The sequence below is a fragment of the Seriola dumerili genome, unplaced genomic scaffold (genome assembly GCF_002260705.1).
Source record: "Seriola dumerili isolate Sdu_G_001 unplaced genomic scaffold, Sdu_1.0 BDQW01001892.1, whole genome shotgun sequence".
NCBI lineage: Eukaryota > Metazoa > Chordata > Actinopteri > Carangiformes > Carangidae > Seriola > Seriola dumerili.
The window spans coordinates 686195-706159 of NW_019176147.1; the positions used below are offsets into that span (position 1 = coordinate 686195).

General features: G+C 40.8%; 1 protein-coding gene across 1 annotated transcript; it reads right to left on the reverse strand.

Annotated features, from left to right (window-relative positions):
• Nucleotides 1-679: 679 nt before the first annotated feature.
• Nucleotides 680-19495, reverse strand: LOC111239120 (polypyrimidine tract-binding protein 2-like). The gene is made up of 17 exons (XM_022768918.1): nucleotides 19407-19495; nucleotides 16522-16543; nucleotides 16047-16098; nucleotides 15478-15641; nucleotides 15252-15323; nucleotides 14362-14433; nucleotides 14105-14263; nucleotides 12855-12965; nucleotides 12273-12441; nucleotides 10816-10893; nucleotides 9551-9663; nucleotides 6645-6678; nucleotides 4658-4750; nucleotides 3652-3768; nucleotides 3413-3512; nucleotides 3225-3302; nucleotides 680-2792 (listed from the first exon to the last, which is right to left on the reverse strand). Exons 1-17 carry the CDS (start codon nucleotides 19412-19414, stop codon nucleotides 2663-2665), a joined length of 1572 nt encoding a protein of 523 aa, XP_022624639.1. The 5' UTR covers nucleotides 19415-19495; the 3' UTR covers nucleotides 680-2662.
• Nucleotides 19496-19965: the final 470 nt, after the last annotated feature.

Consider the following 19965-nt stretch of genomic DNA (forward strand, 5'->3'; position numbering starts at 1 on the left):
TTCAGCATCATTACAAAGTGTTAATGTCCACACACACATTCCAGGTTATTTTTGTAGAGGAAGTTTTTTGGGGGGGGAGTTCTCAATTGTCCTCAACAAGCATCGTTAGCTTCAAATTATGATTCACATTTCCCAGAATGCATTTCCCCCCCCCGCAGACTGGCCACAATGAGCCTGCTGCTTTTTAATCAAACGGGCATCACGTATAAACGGCGTCAGAGCGATTGTTCACAGTTCACAAAAAAATGTCTCTTGAAACTGGAAATGGCAGCACGCGTCGTTCACTCCGTCTCCTCTGAGGATTCCCTGGTTCTAAAGTTACGTCTGGCGTTTAAACGATTTCAGTTTTCTTTAAGCTGCGAGCTACCAAGTAACATTGGGTGCTGGTAATGTAACACTGGCCATATTTACACTGTAGATGTGAAACAACACGCCCTCTACTCCTTTATACTTGTAGCTTGGATGACGTGTCCAAGATATCAGTTGGTGTTTTTATTTTATTTTTTTATTTTGAATGCACCAAAGTGCAGAGACGAACAGGAAGAGGTGTGAAGGAGTGAATCAGCACACTGATGGATGAGCGTGGCAGAAACTGCACTGTCCAAAACAAATCTTCAAATGACAAGAGGGAAGAGGAGTCACATACTTGATGAGGAAAACGAATGTGTGTGGGGGGGGGGGGGGGGGGCAACTGTTAGAGCAATAATATTTTATGGTTCAAATAGGAATTTGCTTAAGAACAAAAGAACGTACAAAGAATTAAGAGATGATTAATCACAGGAACTCAAAGAGTCTACTGCTGTGCCGACAGGTGAGAGAGTCCGTTTCACCTGCTGTATATAACCACACCCAACAGTGATGTCACAACGTCGTGACACACCCAGGAGTACAGCTCTACATCACTGCAGCGAGGTGATCAGCCGCTCTTGAACGTGTCATGAGGGTAAAAGCAGGAACGGGGTTTGGCTAAGAACTGCTTCTATTGGTCAAGAGTTTACATCATGTGATCAGGTGTTTCTGAATCTTTTTAACTGAAACTTTATAATGTTTAACTTGTTGTATCTATTACTTATCTATTGTCTCTTGCTTTTGAACATCATACATCACTTTTCTAGACCGGTCTGTTTACATCTTTCAAATCTTCCTCAAAACAACTTCCCTCCCACCCATGAACTGATTGCCATCAGTGTTTATAAAAACAGTGATAGTTTACAAAATGACGAAAATAAATAAATTACTTATACACACACACAACAATGTGCACAAATGCATAACTACATATCCGTATATCGAAAAGGGGGGAGAAAAAAAAAAAAAGAAATGCAAAAGGAGTAAAGTCTAAGTTGGTAAATGCCACATTTAAGAAGTTTTCAGGTAATGATTCCAAAAATGTACGAGATGAATCCCATATATTATTATGAAATATATGATTTTTGTTTGTTTGATTAAAGCTCATTAATCCACCACAAACTCTGTTTTAATATTTCACATTAAGACAGTTCGCTTGTAATAAGCAGAGGTCATTAAACTCATTTACTTTCATGAGTTCTTTGTGGATGATGTTGGAAATTGTGTTGCTTATTGCTTTATTATTATTATTATTATGTATTTACACCTCCACATGCAAAGGAAATCGGGAACCTTTCTCTGTTCTGGGATATAAGGAATTCATCAAGAGTTACACAGGCTACGTCCTCTCAAGCCAATTATTTTTGGATTGATTTAAATCTTACTTCTAATGGATAAACTAGCTCTGTAATATCTGTCTGAAGGTCTAGGATATAAACCCGTCTGAGCCCAGAGTCTGAATTACCTGATGCAAACACTGTGTTACCCCCCTAATAGGAGAAAACGTGATTCATACCAAGCTGTAACTGTGGTTTTAACATACGGGTTAGTTGTTAAGCCTCCTGAGAGAGTCGGAGTAGAGAGATGTGTCCAGGGTTTTTGTTTTAATAACATTAATTTTGCTAATTAAGGTTGGGGGAAGAGTCATCTGTCTGTCCAAACAGCAACAATGGGGCTAAACTACATGGGATCATTATTCCTAAATACTTGAACTCATTTCCAGTTATTGTGACAGAGGCTGAATTGTTGATTGGTATTGTTGATTTACACCTTAGGTGGTGGTTTTTTGTTTTTAGAGATATACCAGTGTGTCGTCAGCAAATAAAGAAATCTGACGCTCTTTGAAATATCAATGCCTTTTATCCCTGGATGATTTCTGATTGCTGTTGCCAGGGATTCAAGGGTCAACACAACTTCAGCTAATGCTTCACAGTTCAGTAGTTTGGGATCCAGATCGACAGAGTGAATCACAAAAATAATGCCAATGTGTTTTCAGCGTCATGTTTACTATCTCTCTCTTTTCACGGATGACGTTCAGGACTCGTCGTACATTACGAAAGGCCTGTCTGTTCTTAATGATCGTTGGAAGATGGTTTTCTAATCTTAAGGTCTGTATGATTCACATTTTAGTCTGTGGCTTCATAATGTTTAATTGGACATTCAAAAACACATTGTGTGTGTGTGTTACTGTACGACTTAATTTAAGTTTTTTCGGGATAGCACAGAAGAGGTTAACAGAACATAAAACATGGAAAATGGGAGTGACTTCCCTCGCTCGTAATGGATCTTAAGGTTGAGGAATCGGGCGTGAGGCTTAGATGGTGGACTTTGAAAAGGAAACCTTTAGATGGTGATTCCCTCCCATGTCGTAGTTGTGAAGATCCATCAGCGCTTGGATTGCCTCCTCTACTGACGACATCTGGATCAAGGCCATCTTCCGGTCCCTGATGGAGGAAGCACAGAGACAAACAGCTGAATTGTATGAAAAGCGAAAGTGAAAGTGTGTGTGCACTTGGCACCATTTACTTCTTCAACTGTAGACGTTTTAAGTGTCTTAAAGACAGTCCCTCCAGAAAGTCGCAACGTCTCGATCGCAATAATTAACGCACACTCAACCAGCCCCTGTGAATTCTGTGCGACATTCATGAAGACTGGGTCACCACCTGCACTGACCTGGATTTATTCTCACTGGAACAAGTTGCCTTTAATTTTTAATGAATTATACAAATAAAAGATAGCAACATTTTGAGCTTGTTTTAAATTTTCTCCCAGTTTCATATATCAAATATCATGTATTTCTGTTGCAAAACAATCTCACAAAAAGCTGCCAAATCCTGGAGGGACTGTAAAGAGCGTCACACTAAATTGTTTCTTACTGGAAGAACTTGAAGGCCTTGACAGTTCCTCCGCTGTTGGAGAACAGAAGACGGAGATCATCCTCTCCAACACCGTCCCTGGGCATGAAAAAGACAAACTATTTACAGCCTTGAAGCGAAGCAGCATAAAGTCGATGAGACCGCTACACTAATTGCCGAATGACTTTGACTGAGATACGCTGTTCTACCGGATATTGGAGAGATGAAGTGTCGCAGAGGGAGGAAAGATATTCTGGAAGTTCTTGGATCCTGGTTTCTTAAAGCGATGGAGTGGAGAGCCGGAGAAATCTGTCCGACAGAAACAAAACAGTCGTAAAGAAAACGATAATGCTGGGTGAAACATTATTGTTATTATTATTAGGACTTAAGATTAAACACTGTATATTATTGCCTTTACAAACATATAAAGATTGAGAAAACAAATAACCTTTAGTGAGGAGCTGGTCGTCCAGTCCTTCTCTGGGTAAAGCCACAGTTTGATGCTTCGACAGCGTCACTCTCATCACTTTACCGAACACCTTCTGACCATTCAAGTGGCTCATTGCTACACGAGGAGAAAAACAGAAAATATGAGCAGGTGTGTTGAAGGAATATCACATAGACTGACGAACGAGGAATGTTTCTGCCATTTCACTCACAGAGATACACATGACAGAGCAGGCACACATTTACAACAAGAGAATTATCAGAAAATTGAATGAAGAAGCAGAAATCTGAGATAAAAAATACGTCGTCTGCACAGGTTTGACCACCGCTGGGAAAATTACATGTGTGGATTTTTTGAAGTCTGTCCGTTTTCAACATGTTATTTGAATCTGTAAATACACCTTTTTGGGATGGTGGCAGTCATGGATGTGGAGAGATGGATGTGGTGATGGTGCAACAGAAATGAACACGTGGACGCTGTTTAAATGTCTATTCTACATTTTATTCTATTATCTTATTTATTTATTATTATTACTGTACTATTATTATCTAAGACTAGTGTGTTTTTGTAATGTGGAATTATGAAAAGTTGTAAAAATTTAAGTCATAAAAAATAGAGAATATGAGCAGGTGAGAAATCTAAACGATATTTACTGATAATGCAACAGGGTCATTCATTTGTCATATCACATCCATAATGCAAACAAAAACAAAAACAAAAACCCACATACATGCACATATATATATATATATAATCTTTATTTCTCAGTATGGTTAAACACTAACTGGTGTAAATATTCTGTCAAAAAGCTCATTTCACTTCAATCCCACTAAATAAAAATCTCAAACATTCATGCACCTTTAAAATGTTCATATACTTGGGACCTGCAAGTGACCTTATCAGGATATGCACTTCTGATTTTAATTAAACAAAAAATAAAAAAAAACAAGCCAAGTCTTTATTCATCTTATTTTTCAGTGACATATTATGAACGTTCAAAACTCACCCAGCTGAGCCTGGTTGCCATCGGACAGCTGGATCAGAGCACTGTCCTTTTTGTTGTAGAGGATCTTCACCCTCTGGACATCACCATAGACTCCTGAAGGTAGAGAGAGTGCCAGAGAGAGAGGGAGGGAGAGGGAGAGAGGGAGAGAGAGAGAGAGAGAGAGAGAGAGAGAGAAAGAGAGAGAGACCAAGAGCGGGAGAGAGCAAGCAAGAGAGAGAGAGAGAGAGAGAGAGCAGGGTAGAGGCGAAGATGAGGAAGAGGACAGGACAGACAGAGCAGGAGAGATGAAGCCGGCGAAGATAAAAAAAGAAGAGGTGTGAAGGATGAAAGGAATAAAGTTAGTGCCAGAAAGACAAATGAAAAGAAAAGATGGAATCTTCTGATTTGACTTGCACTAGAAAAACTCAATCAAACGCTTCTGTGTAAACCAAGTAGTCTGAGCAGTGAAGGAAAGTCACGACACCTCAGCTGAGGCGTCTGGCTGACGGTTAACGTTTAGACTTAGCAGCGTGTGCACGAGTCAGACACCCAGCTTGATTAGGTGATTAAAAGCGTAAGACTATGAGCGGACATTGTAGGAGAGAAGACACTTCAAAAAGATATGCACTAATCTAAGACAGAACATACTATATGAGGAAACAAAGAAGACCTAAAAAGATCCTGTTCTTTTTAGGTCTTTTTAGGAAGATGTGCCAAAGTGGCTAAAACTGGTCCAGCAAGTAAATATGTAAAAGAAAACTGCTGGGCTAGTCTATATGTCTAACTTAATGTGACTGAGTGGCAGGTAATCCCAACTGCAAAGTCGTAGGTAGAATAAAATGAAAAAGGTGTAATGTGACTGCACATGATTAATACAAAATCTAGAGAAAGAGGCAAAACAGAAAGGAAGAGACGCAGAGGGTTTAAAAAGCTAGAACGAGTCTCAGTGAGCAACTTAACCGTTAATGTGGTGAGAACATAAAACACTAAAATAATCCTCGTGTCCCTGGGAGAACGGAGGCTCCAGTGTCGTACACCAAACCATTTAACAGACAGTTTCCTGATGACAGACTCTAGATTGATATTTTTAGCCAAAAAACAAATACTGAATAAATTATTTCAACAGCCAGACAGTCGACTGACAGAACAACAGAGTGCTGCTGGACAATTGGTCTTTTCTTTCTGTAATAATGTGAGGCCAAGCAGAGAGACTGGCTCACAGAGAGCAGAAACCTTTGACACGTTCACAGATCGTTCTGCTCAAAACAGAAGATCACAACAAGAGAAAAATGTCTGATAAGAGGTTTGTGAGCGTCAGTTTAGTGATTAAAACGTGAACAAACCTCCTCCTCCTCCCTTCATCTAACAGATTTGATCCTCAGCGTTTTGTCTGTACCATCAGCGCTCTAATGAATCCTGATTCAGTGCTAATTATCGTCACTGCAAAACTGTAGCTGCTTCTCACGAAAACATGTGACGGCAGCTTTTTATTGTGAAGCCGTCGTCGGTGTCTGTTTTCATCAAATCAGTCCAACGCTTGATTTTGGAGGTTTCACACCAAATTTTCAAACTATGGCACAGTGCTTAGAGAGGCACACCATGATGCAGTCTGGGTAAACATACAACAGGCCCTCGTTACAGGCTCCAATCAGTTGCTAACAGCACTGCACTGCACTGCCAGGATTATCATATCATTAAAATCTCAACCTACAAACCGTGAATCTGGTTTGGCTTCGATGTTTCGACAACATGAATGATTTTGGTGTCTTTGTTCTCATCAGTTAAGAGGTAAGCTGACCAAACACAAAGTCTCTCAGGATCACTATGTTTTAACGCAGAGACCAGAAGTAGATTTTAACTCTGTAGTGAACAATGTGAAAGAGGGAGGCTTGGAGACACGGAAAGATATAGAGGAATAAAGCGTGTCCACGACATCACTGAAGAAAGTGAACAAAAATAGGATTAACAGAGAGAGATATACAGATAGAATAGTAGAGGTTGAACATACCGAAGAGGGTAAAGAGACTTTGAGGCGTGACCATCTTTAGAGAGAGAGACCGCAGAGCAGAGGACAGGAAGAGGAGGAGCAGAGGAGGAAGAAGAAGGAGAGACGAAGGTAGAGATCAGACCGCCCAGCGTTGGACGAGGGGTAGGTGGTGGTTTCCATGATGAGGAGGAGTGGAGCAAAGATGGAAGGCATGGGGGGGAGGAAGGGGGGAGGAGGGAGGGAGGGAGGGGAGGGAGGGGGGGTTTGGAGAGTGGATCAAAACGGCAAAGCCAAAGTCAGGTTAGACCAGAGTAAGAAAAGTGACGTGAGGAAAAGGAAAGAAAAGAGAGGTAAACACACATCAGAGGAGGGAGGAGGGAGGAGGGGGGTTTAAGAGAAGTGTACGACATTAAAGGATGTTTGGCCAAAAGGAGAGACAAATGGAGAGAAAATAAACGTGTGAAGGGAGGAGCAGAGGAGGGAGGAAAGGAGGGGGTGGGGGAGGGGACACAAAAACCAAAGCAGAGGTCAGTAAACAGAGCATCAGTGGGACATCAACGGAGTCTGAATGATTGCTGGTTTGTTTCCAAACACACACAAACACACAGCATCACACACACACACAGCCTCACACACACACACTTTTTCCAGTTTTGTTAACACGCACGCACACACACACACACGCACGCACACACACACACACACACGCACACACATGCACACACCCTGCTGGATGCATTTATCAGTGAGGAAAATAAAGGATGGGAGGAAGGTTGAAAATAATGGATGGATGAATATATCAGGAAATAAATAAGTGAATGACAGACTTGAGTGGCAGGAGATATCAAACCAGAAAGGGGGCGGTACCATGAAGCAGATGGCCAATCAGATCACATGTAACAGGATAACTGTCTACGACTGGCAGAACAGACCAACACACGTTGAGTTACATGTAAAGGAATTGTACATAAACAAAAAATAAATAAAAATGCATCTTCACTTTGATTGCTTTAATGGAAAGATATTTTTTTGTTTTACTTTTCAATCGGTCAATTTGAATAAATTTCTTTTGTTATTGACCTGTCCATCCTTCCATGAGACCTGTGTCGTCATGGCAAAAAGCAATCACCTTTGAATGGATCATTCAATATACTGTGTTATACGGTGGCCGAGAGCTCAACGCACCGCAACTTAAGAAAACACATGCAAAGACACAAACACGCTGCGGATTCAGAAAACATCTTCATCAATACGACAAGACGCGCTGCTGCGAAAAAAAACTCACAACACGTGCAAACACTCAAACGCGCTCGCTGTGAATTCAGTCCTACAAACACAACAGAAGTGTTTCCAGGGGGCATTAAAAAGTGATGAACCTGGCTGGGGCTTACTGGATAACAGGTGCGTCACAGCCGGGTTCATCACTTTTTAATGTCCCCTGGAAACACTTCCGTTACGATGTAGGACTGAACCTGCAGCGTGCTCGTGTCTTTGCACGTGTTTTCTGAAGCTGCGGTGTGTTGAGCTCTCAGGGACACCGCAGTGCTATGATGAGAACAAGACTTTCATTTTGTGACGTGTTAACTTACACAATCACTGCCAACAAAACTGAAAATCACAGTTATCTGGACTTCGACAGCTAACTGTCGACGTGGAACAGTTAGCTTGGAGGTGAACAGGCTACAAGGCAATGTGTTCATTCCCACCAAAAAAAAAAAAAGGAAGGTGTTTAACCAACATGACATTTGGAGTCCAGCTCAGCTGCAGCTGTGCTGTAAGTGAAGGACATGATACCCCATCATCACTGGCAGATGTTTTATGGGTCTAGGTCTTAATCAACTACTTTGTCAAACTGGAATTAAATTGTAAAAAGATTAGTTTCTATAGCGACGCTACCTGGAAACAGGGTTCTGTATGAAAACGGCTAACAGATGTTGGTCTGCCCATTTGAGGACACGGTCGAGAGAGGATGAACAAGTAATTGAAAAACCACCACTTGGATTCAACACTCACAACCACACTCAACCACTGCACCTAGCCACTGGATTGTATTGAGCATACTCCCAAGTACAGGAGCTGCCGCTGTCAAGCTGACGAGTCACCAGGCGTGACCGCACGGTGTCGCCAAAACAGCCGGGATACAGCTGCCGCACCGAGACTTTAACCAGAGGGGGGCAGAAGTGTGAAAACCACCACTCCACTATGGAGTCCCTCTCCACAGGGGCGAGAGAGGGACAAAGACACAGAGAGAGAGAGGGAGAGAGACAGAGAGAGAGAGAGAGAGAGAGAGAAGGGCTCTGACAGAGAGATGGAACATACGGAAACAGGTAACAGGTGCAGTAGATTCAGAGATACACATGACAGAGCAGGCACACATTTACAACAAGAGAATTATCAGAAAATTGAATGAAGAAGCAGAAATCTGAGATAAAAAATACACAGTCGTATGCACAGGTTTGACCACCGCTAGGAAAATTACATGTGTGGATTTTTTGAAGTGAAAAGAAGCCAATACAATCCCTGTAACAAACAGATACTAAACATGATCATTTCTTATTTCATGAAATTAAAAGATGCAAAACTAAACAGTAACTGTGGCATTTGCACAAATTCAGTCTGTACTTTCTGCAGATATGATACTTGGAAATATTTTACCGCTATATAACTTCCTCTGAGACTGTAGGACCCACAGTCACACTGTGAATTTAATCCAACTTGAATTATATTACACGGACTTCACCTTGGTGGAAGATGCATGATCAATCATGCTGTAAAGTGACCTAAGAACACATGCAACCACACATCCACACAGTTACTCAAGAAAATCATTCAGCAGCGTCTGTTCAACAGTTGAAATTAGTCACTTAAAGCAGCGCTTGGAAACGCTGAGTCACAGTTAAGTTAAGTTATATTTGTGGTCAGTGTACCTCTTCGTTTAGGTTGGAGGCCAACAGGACTCCTGACACTCCAGACCCCGACAGAGCAACACGACCCGCAGCCGCTGCCGCCGCCGCCGCAGCGCTCAGAGGACTGATGGCTCCTGGTAGGAAAGCACGAGACAAAGAGACAGATCAGAGCTAAACATGCAGCAGAGTCTAAAACCATGGCTCCAATAAACCCTGTTCAATAGACTAACTGTACAACTCCTGTTTAACAATTACCCCAACATGCTGCAGCACAGCAACACATCAGGGACAGTGATGTGTTTCATGACAGTGTATAAATGTCTGTATAAATCTAAGCTTAGTTAACCTTCATTATTGTGTGTAATAAATCTTAACAAGCTTCATCTTCAGTAAAACATACATGAATATCTACAGATGCACTGGACAAGTTGTATTAACGTTTCAGAGGGTATAAACGGTCAACAGAGCTGCTTCAGTAATTTCCATAATTAACTGTAATGTTGAAGCCATTAATTGTTCTGAGCAAGATGTTTGTAAACTGTGTAAATGACTCAGATCTTTGATGACTCGCTCCTATCGACCACAACTATGTGTTGGTGTAATTAAGGATTATGCACCTCCCACTTGACATGTGATCAAAGCCTGAATAACAAACACAGAGAAGATAGAAGAAGATAAGGGAAAGGCCGGTGGGATTTCTGAACAGATCTTTTACAGGTCAGTGAAAGTGATTCGTTTTGAAAAACTTAATTTAAAAATACAGATTAGTATTGCATTTATATATAAACATGTCACGATAAAAAAGGGTAATTCTGACCAGGGTACACCCTCAAAAGACGAGGGGAGACACCCAACTCTCACCAAGAAATAAACAATAACAAACAATACAATCAATATTTAGCACATTCACACGTTAAGACATTTCATTTAACAAGTGTTGATGATGAAAACTGTGGAGAAATTACATCCATTTCTGCATGACTCTATATTTCTCACTAGGACAGAACACTAAGAAACATTTTTAAAGACATCTGAATTTAGGGTTGAAAAATTAAATGTTGGAACGATCTTGGAAGTTTGTTAAGTGGCAACTGAAGATTGTTAAGACCTGCACAGACATTTATCAACTGTAAATGTCCACAGCCGCTTTCAGTGGTACCTCTCTGATCCAAATATCTTATTACAGTAATTCAGGCTGGCGACTGTTATGAAATGACCAGCTCATTATGAGTCTTAATTCTGAGTGGTGGAAAAACAGAGTGATGGAAAGAAGAAAAGATATGTACCTCCACCCTGTGACAGGGAGAGAGATGATGAGTAACCTCCTCCACTAGAGTAGGAAGCCAGCGCTCCAGATGGGGTACCTACAAGACAATGACAAAAGTACATTTATACCACAGAATACACACCTAACGTCACACCACAGAATACAATTATCACAAGAAACCAAACTGACCTACATCAGAGTAAATGTTGTCAAAGCAGCAAATATTTAACTACGGTTACTCCTAGACAGTGGTTTTAGAAAGTGTTCAGACTCTCAGTTCATTTCAGTTATAAGTGAACCCATGTGAACTGATGATGACGTCAGTGAAGTTGACCTTCGACCTCTGAATATAAAATGTCATTACATCATCATTTTTTATCCTATTAGACATTTGTGTTAAACTGTGTCATGATTTGAATTTGAATTCTCGAGTTATGGCCCAAAAACACAGGGTCTGTTTTTACACTGTAACAGACCAAGCAGCAACTCACCACGAAGTCACCCATCGGTTTGTGGAATAGCGTTTTGAAGGTAAACTTTATGGCTAAGTGTTAACATAATATTAGTAGCTAATTGTATACACATCCACATTTGGCAAGTATTACATGTATGAGGATTAACCTTGTAGTGTTAACGGTTTTCTACTTGTCACACCTGATAAAAACAGTGACAAGATAAAGATGGAAGGATAAATAAATATATAGTAGTTCCACAGTACAGAGAAACTACTCTGTTTGCCTCCATAACTCACTAGTTAACCTGCCTTACAGTCATTTCCCACAGTTCTATTACACAATAACCACAGTGCTTCTTATGAAGGTCGGTAGTTAGGCAGGTTACCGTTTACTGACCCAGCAGAGGAGACGAGGGAGGAACAAGAGAAAAAGCAAGAATAGAGAATAAAATCTAATAAAGATGAACGACTGGTGCTGTGAATCTCTCCAGCAGACGTTGTCTAGTGCTTTAGCTTGTGATAAAATCTTTTCTAAACATTGTTGTGCGTCTGTGATGAGTGGCCGTGCACATGGAGCCTTAGGTTTACCACTTGTTGTCTGGCCTAGCCTGGGGTCTCGAATCACCCTGAGACAAAAGAGCATTTAACTGAAGTTTTCTAAAGTTCCTTTGTCACTAACATATTGACATGTAGAGCATTTACAGATTACAGAAAGCTAGGTCCTACTCTGTAGCTGTTGCAGGTTTTCACTGGTTTAACTTTAAGACCGACTTACAAAGCACTAAAACATGTTTAATTCAACCTTCAAGTACAAGTTCACAATTTTGAAGTCTGTCTTAAAATAATGTCTTTAAACAAACACTGTCACTGAAACACAGAAGAGGGAATTTCACACTAAAAATGACCAAGTTTGGAAAATACCTACTTTACTTTAAACTTTGGAATAAATTTTCCACATGGAACGAGGACTGACTGATATGAACGGACGCCGTGGAGACGGACCAGGAGAGCGGTGTATTTACCCAATAAAGAATGATCCTTGTTGGTCGCCTCTCCGTCTCCTGTAGGGAGGTCGGGTCTCGTGTAATCTCGACTCTTATCGTTGTTGTATTTGACATTGAGGTTGACCAGTTTACTGAAGTCTATCCGCAGAGTACAGCAGGAATTGTAGATGTTCTGTCCGTCCAAAGACTGGTGTGAAGGAGCGCAAGAGGGAGAAATGTGTGTTAACAGCGGGTTTTTTTTCCCATCTACAAAAGTGAGTGAACCCTTTGGAATTATCTGCATAAATTAGTCTTAAAACAATATTTAACACATCATTCAAACATTCACACTGTAGGCTGAAAGAAGCACATGAGCTCCTCAGCCAACGACATCAACAGAAGCTAACTGGAGTCAGGAGTTAACAAACCTGGAGTCCAATCAGTGACACCAGATTGGAGGTGTGGGTTACAGCTACTTTTATTTATAGAAAACACATCCGAGTCCCTCGTCTGCAGTCCCCATCAACCCCGTTCAAAACTCCACACCTTCCCCTGATAATCCTTAAACAGAGTATCTGTTAGCATGGTTGCTGATGTAAAAGGCTGTTTGTGTGATCCTACCAGTTTAGCTTGCTGTGCGTTGACGGGGTCACTGAACTGCAGCAGAGCCTGAAACTGGTTGTTCTTGGTGAAGGTTATAATCTTCATCACCGTCCCGAATTTACTGAAGATCTGCAAGAGTCAAATGATTCATAGAGAATAAAACAAAAACATAACACTTGACTTTTAACATTCTCGTTTAAAGCTGTGTGACATATGAATATTATCCCAATGAGCTTTTGAAAGAGTCTCAAACTGAGAAAGTGACAATAAGGGAGATCACACAAAGTTATACTGAGAAAAACCAAACAATTTATTTTATAACATAAGACCAATTAGCAATGAGGCGTGGAAATCAGCAGGTTCAGCCATGAAAGCAGCGCATGGAGGAGCGGTACATGTGCTGTGGAGCAAATGATACACAAAAACAAATGGATGTCAGCAGATGGAACGGAGAGGACAAGTGAACACATGGGCCAGCAACAGCATCAGCTGACGACCCTCACACGCCGAACCAATTGCCTGCCGACGTGGGTAAGGACAATCTCCAAGACAGTGGGAGGGGCATCACAAAAGGCCACATGCCTCTGAGAGGGCAACAGTGTTCATTCATGTAATTAGGACTGTCCCAGAATCAGGACATCAGAGCTGACGTGGCATTTCTAACAGCTGCACAAGTGGAGGAGGGGATATCAGCTGTGCATTTGTCATGTGCTTATGGTTCATTGGTTCATGGTTTTCTCATATATATATATATATATATATATATATATGTATATATATACACACACACACACACACACACACACACATATACATATATATAAATATATATTACCTTATCTAAAAATGTGAAAACTATATCATTCACTGTCCTGCCAAGTCCACCCTAAACTTTCATGTTTTACCTGTAAGACTCACATTTGAATGTATTTGACGATCATCTGCTCATAGTTCAGTTATAAAAATCTTTGCGCACCGTGCAGCGTCTGAGTGACAGCGCTGTTGTGATTTGGAGATTTTATCTACAGTTTACAGCCTGTCGTAATACATTGCTCTGTGCACAATGATGTAGCTAAAAATAATTACAGAGATTAGCGATGTCGATTATGTATGCAGCCCTAAATGATTTCCTTCCTCCTTTCCTCCCCAGAAAGGTTCTGTTTTGCTATAAAGCTGCTGTTTTTGTAGCTGAGTTGATCCAGACAACAGGAAAAAGGTCAAACTGGACTATGGGGCTGTGTGTTTTATGTAAGGTGTTCAGGCTTTACCTGTTGTAGAACGTCCAGTGTCACAGGATAAAACATGTTGTCAATAATAATTCGCAGGACAGGGCTGGGGGGCGGAGCGAGGTCCAGAACCCCTGGGTCGGAGGATGGAGAGCTTCCATCCTGAACTGCTGACACTGCCTGCAGCACTGCCTGGGCTCTCTGGGCAGAACGACAAAAACATCAAATCCTACATCAGTCCAACCACCTGGCTCAGCTGAAGCGTAGCGTCAAGTGTACAAATACATGGATGTGTGTACCTGGTTCAGAGCTGAGTCTGTTTTCAGTTCCTTGTGGTTGGAGTACTGGATGAAGACAGGTGTGTTTCTGACCTACACAGAATGAGGTCCGTTAATAAACAATTCAGTTTGTATCCCTTACAACAAAACCAGAACACAACTAGAGACAATCTTCTTGATGGGATCACACCAGCCAATCAACATGTCAACATGTCATGGGTCGGACCACACCCATCTTCAAAACTCATGGGTCGGACCACACCCATCTTCAAACGTGGCCTTCATTTTGATTTCAACTACACACCTGTGAAGTTTCATGATCCTGCAGATGTATCCGACCCATAGCCATTTGCTGCATGTCATCCCCTCACTCTCTCTCCCTGAACTTCCTGTCTACCTCTCACTGTACTATCAAATAAAGGCAAAAATGCCTCTGATTAAAAAAAATAAAATAAAAAGTCAGCTTTGTATTTTATGGTACAGTTTATTTTAGCTGATGACAGTAGGCTAGTAATTCCCAGTAGCTGTTGCTACGTTAGCCTAAACAAGCTAACATTAGCCTTTGTGACAGTTGCAGCTGTCACAATTCACAAACAATGACGGTCACATTTCAGGACAAGATAAGATAAGATGCAAAAAACATAAAAAAGCGAAAATATAAAATAAACATATAAATTCAACAACTGAAACTCACTCACCCTGAATTCTGTGTACAGATCTGGATGTCTGTGTTTGAGGTGTTAAGATAAGTTTGAAGTGTGTCTATAACTGTGTCTATAACTTATCCCTGCCGCCCTGCGTCAAACACAAACTATCTCGCTCGCGTCTCGGTTCTCATGACATCCCAGACACACGCAGACTCACACTGAAGGAATATGACCAACATGAATGAACACTGATGCATTTCAGACCTGTGGAGTGACAGCTGTGTAGTAGTTCACCATAGTAATGGCTGCTTCCTCTGTACCGAGCTCCAGAAAAGCCTGGAAAAACACAGTAAAATAGATTTGAAGAATAACAAATCGTCATTTTTCTTGTTTAGAAAAGAAGAAAATTATTCAATTGAACACTTTGTGTTATCCTATTGTTCACAACCTAAAGTATATGTTGACAGTATAGAGTTCTGTTATAGTTTACCTGGTTTTTCCCCTTGAGCATCAGTATGTTGGTGACCTTTCCAAAGGGTAGCCCCAAAGCAATGACTTCAGTCTCTGACACTTCATTGGGAAGTTTCCGAATGTGGAGAACTCTGGAGGGAGGTGATTCATCCAGACGCTGTTTCTTACTGTCACTGCCATTCGCTGCAGATGGACACAAACACACACACACACACACACACACACAAAATGTTTAAATTAAATTAGCACATGACACCGCAACTCTAGAGCAACAGGCTTCGTCACCACCAGACACACTTTCTACTAAAAGATATTTTGGTGCCGTCAGCCAGACTTCCTACAAGCTTTGATCTTTTCATAGTCAAAGACTTTATTCAACTTCTGATCTGTGTCATGTTATGTACAACATGAAGCCCATCGAGGAGCAGGTGTAAATACCTTAGTACACTCACAATCCAACTTATGAATTTAAAGCTTGTTTTGATCAAATTCTGGTTATGTGGCTCTCGATATAAATAATATCTTCCAGGCGTCTGATCATCTGTGGTGGGTGTTTGCCCATCCCATCAGGGTTAAGGTTGGTCTTACCGGTCATAGAGTTGGGGCTGCTACCATACATGTTGAGCTCATCTGAGCCTCTCTGAAAAGTTATGGAGAAAAAAAAATGAAATTTTCATTTATATCTTAATTTCTATTATTATAAACACAGTTATGTGTTAATATCAAACATACATCAAACATACTGTATAATCTTTATGCCTTACTGAACAAAAACAAAAGGCAGCTGATATCCTGTTATTGCTCATTATAACATATCACCTATGCACATAACATCAGCAAACAATAGACAAAATTATACATTAGGCTTTTAGTTTAATATTATTACCATCCTACCAAGCTTAACACAAAACTTTATAGCGTCTTATCTTGGAGTGTCCTCCCAGATGTTAATTAGTTTGACCTGCCGTATCCTAAAATCACGCTGGGCATCGAGGACAATATCATACAGACATAGAAAATGTGTGTTCATGTAAAATTTGTAAAAAGAAGTGAGACAGCTTACCTTCACACCAACCGCAACATCTCTGCCAAAGGGAGGAAACAGGAAGATGAAAGAAGAAAAGTAAGAGACAAGAATGTTATTTCAAATTTTCAAGGACATGCAATTATTTAACTCTGAAAGAGAGGGAAGGGAACTTGGTTAGAGTACAACCCGGATGAAAAAGTTGTGGCATATTACTTTAAGTGTGGAACAAAACTGGTTCCTAATGTACAGAGGCACATACGGTTTCACAGGTTCAAAAATTCAACACATGGATTTTTCTTTATTTTATATCTGCATCCTCCTGGTGTTGCCCACAATGATGGGGGTAGTTTATCCATTAATAAAAATGCTAAGAAATGTGGACTTGTGCACCAGCCAAGATAAACCGCAAACCAAATTACTATAATTCAAAAATACAACAAAGAGCTCAGTGTTTCCTCTACAATTGCCCGGCTGTCCCAATGGGACCCGCCCACAGCCCAAGGTTTTCCAACAAGTGTGATGAATCCCTCTAAAACCGAAGATGGACAGACGTCAACCACAAACATCTGAAAGTCGAGCCATAATATCAATCAAAATTTCGCAACATTGGTGACAAGCACAGGAAGACAGGCTCACAACAAAGCCCGCCCTGTAGCATCATCTTCTTCTTTCAGGCAGACAAACCAAAGTTTAGTACATCGCTGCCTCCCACTGGTGTAATCACGCCACTGCCACTTCAGATCTGCGAGGACTTATTGTCATTAAAAGGATTGATAGGAAAAGTCTGACTGGTGAGGAGACCCAGTATCAAGGCCACTGATTTCACTGGGGTCGTTACTGCTCCTGATCGTTGTGGTGACAGTCGCTGGAGTTGTTGCAGTCACATGAGGCCAAGTGTGACAGGTTGTTAAATCTCCTGGGAAGGGATGAAAGGACAGCATTGTATGCGGGGGGACAAGTGGCGTCGTATGGCTTCTCTACTCTGACATAGATGGCTTCCTTCACTCCTCTTTCAAACCATCTGTCCCTCCTTTCTAAAATACGTACACGGTTGTCATGGAAGGAGTGTCTCTTATCCTTCAGGTGTAGGTGAACTGCTGACTCTTGGCCTGAGGTGTTGGCCCTCCCGTGTGGAGCCATGTGTTCAGTGGTTGTTTGGTTTCACTGATATGTAGGTCTGTGCGCTCCTTGCTGCACTGGACTACATACACTAGTTTGCTTTTCCGGGTGTGTTGTGTGCAATCTCTTGGATCGTACCTCCATACGGTCCAACAGATCACACACCCAGAAAAGGTCAGTAACAGCTTTGATTTAAAAAAAAATCTATTTGTGCTATCAGAAACTGTCAAATGACAAGTACAGGTTTTACTTGAATATGCATGAAGACTGCTGTGAGTACAGTACGTGATAATATGTATTAAAATAGCCACATATCAATTTCCTCAGTGTCCACTTTGTGTACACCTGTGTAGTCTGATGCAATTCAATTTAAAGACAAAAAATAAATAAAAAATGAGACATCTAACCCCCACACTAACTCAGGCCTAAGACCAACGTTACCATGGTAACAATCAATGATAACACCTGTGCTGTCCAGGAGCACCCAACAACAAAATGACAGGAAAACATGGCTCATAATTTGCAGTTTGTTAACATTGTTATGGGGAGAGCAAAGAGAAGGGAAAGAGTTTTTAGAGGTCGCAGCTATTTATATTCCAAATCAGATTTTTTTTTTTCAATGTTTCACTCTTTGCTGAATTTACAAAAATAAAATGTCCTTGTAAATGTTGAATTCTTCCAGGTGAAAAACATTTTCTGCTGTGGTAAATGGAGCTGAGGCGTTGGCTGCAGTTTAATTTACCCAGAATGGATTGTACCACCGTCTGAATTAATTTTTTTACCCCCCCCCACCTAACTATTTTTCAACACATGACGTTCGTGCAACTATTTAATAATAAGAATTTGCTGCTTTTGCTTTATCTGCCATGATAGTAAACTAAGTATCTTTACTTTTTGGACTGTTATAAAACAAGATATTCATCACATCACCCTCCAACACCCTCCTTGCTCAGCTCCTCTCCATCTCACCCATGCAAACACACTGACAACGGGCACCTAACTGTTACCCAGCTGAGATGCTCGGTGTTTAGGGTTAGGATCACGTTAAGGTGAGAGGAAACACATCTTGACAGGTAAACAGACTTTGACATAACACCGGGACCAGGCTCACTGGACAGCCACAAGATGTAATCGACCCTGATGTTATGTGAGGCAATGGAGGTGTATATATATATTGTTCAGTACTAAGCAATTAAAACATTTACAGAGCAGGACCGTATATAAATGTATTAGGCTATTTAATATTATTTTAAGAAAGCACCCCCCCCCCCCCCCCAGCCCCGCCTCGTTCAGCTACCGCCACAAATAGAATCTAATTCTGTGGGAAACTCTGTAACACACAAGTCAAGTAACAAATAGCCCGTTACAGTAAAAATAACCGGGAAAACTGACGCCATTTATCCAGCTACTCAGCGGTAGCTACACTGTGTTAATGGAACGTAAGCTAACGTTAACGTTCATTATACGCACGAGCAAAGGTGATACTATGTTGAACGTTATTACCTTTTGGCAACGAGCTAACTAATAACTACATATTGCAGAAGTGATATGTAATTATGCTCTTGAGGCACGCCCTCCTATAATTGTACATTTCCCTACAAGCAAGACAACAATAAACTGGCACATTTCTTGTCTGGGACTTGGTGTCGTTGGGTAGCTAACGTCAGTATCAAGGTTCGCAGCTGAGCTAACAGTTAGCATATCTTAAATTGAGCACGGAAAACGGCTCGTTCTGCCTCTGCCACATGCACAGCTCTAGTAAGAGCACCCAGAAGGATTATCTGTGATGTGGACTTATTTACCCGTCCATTGCAGCTCTTTGTCCTCTTCTGTCTGTCTGTTATTTCAGCCCACTTCGGTGCCTGGACAGTGTGAGCAAAATGGGCGTTCTTCTTCTTCCTGGCTATTGATGGCTCCTGGCAACCAACAGTATCCGGTAGGCGCACTACCGCCACCTACTGTTTAGGGGGGTACACTGCACACTGTTTGTGTTTATCCGTCATAAAGCGACAGTATAAAAATATAAAATTTGGTCCTCAAATGGAAAACAAAAAAATGAAGCTTGGGAATGAACATTTAATTATTATTTTTAATTATTATTAATTTTAGCAAAATATTTTAGACATAAATGCGGTTTCTTAAAAACCACACCTGTATTTGATGCTTATTTAAATTAAATAATATTATATAAAAAATATGTGAAATGCTGTAATACTAAGGAAACCCAACATCGGTATGATTATCTCTGCACTTTAATACCTGATTCATGTCTTATTTTGTCCCTTTATTTCTATTTTATATGTACAATTGTTAATTAAGTTTTTTTTTTAAATTCATTTTAAATATATTTTATTTTATTTA

What these genes read in the sequence shown, in the direction of transcription:
- LOC111239120 (XM_022768918.1), bottom strand. An exon ending in CCTCCAACCTAAACGAAGAG is followed by an intron (nt 6,679 to 9,550) that starts GTACACTGACCA and finishes CTCTCTCTAAAG; the next exon opens with ATGGTCACGCCTCAAAGTCT. An exon ending in AAGGCCTTCAAGTTCTTCCA is followed by an intron (nt 2,793 to 3,224) that starts GTAAGAAACAAT and finishes TTCCTCCATCAG; the next exon opens with GGACCGGAAGATGGCCTTGA.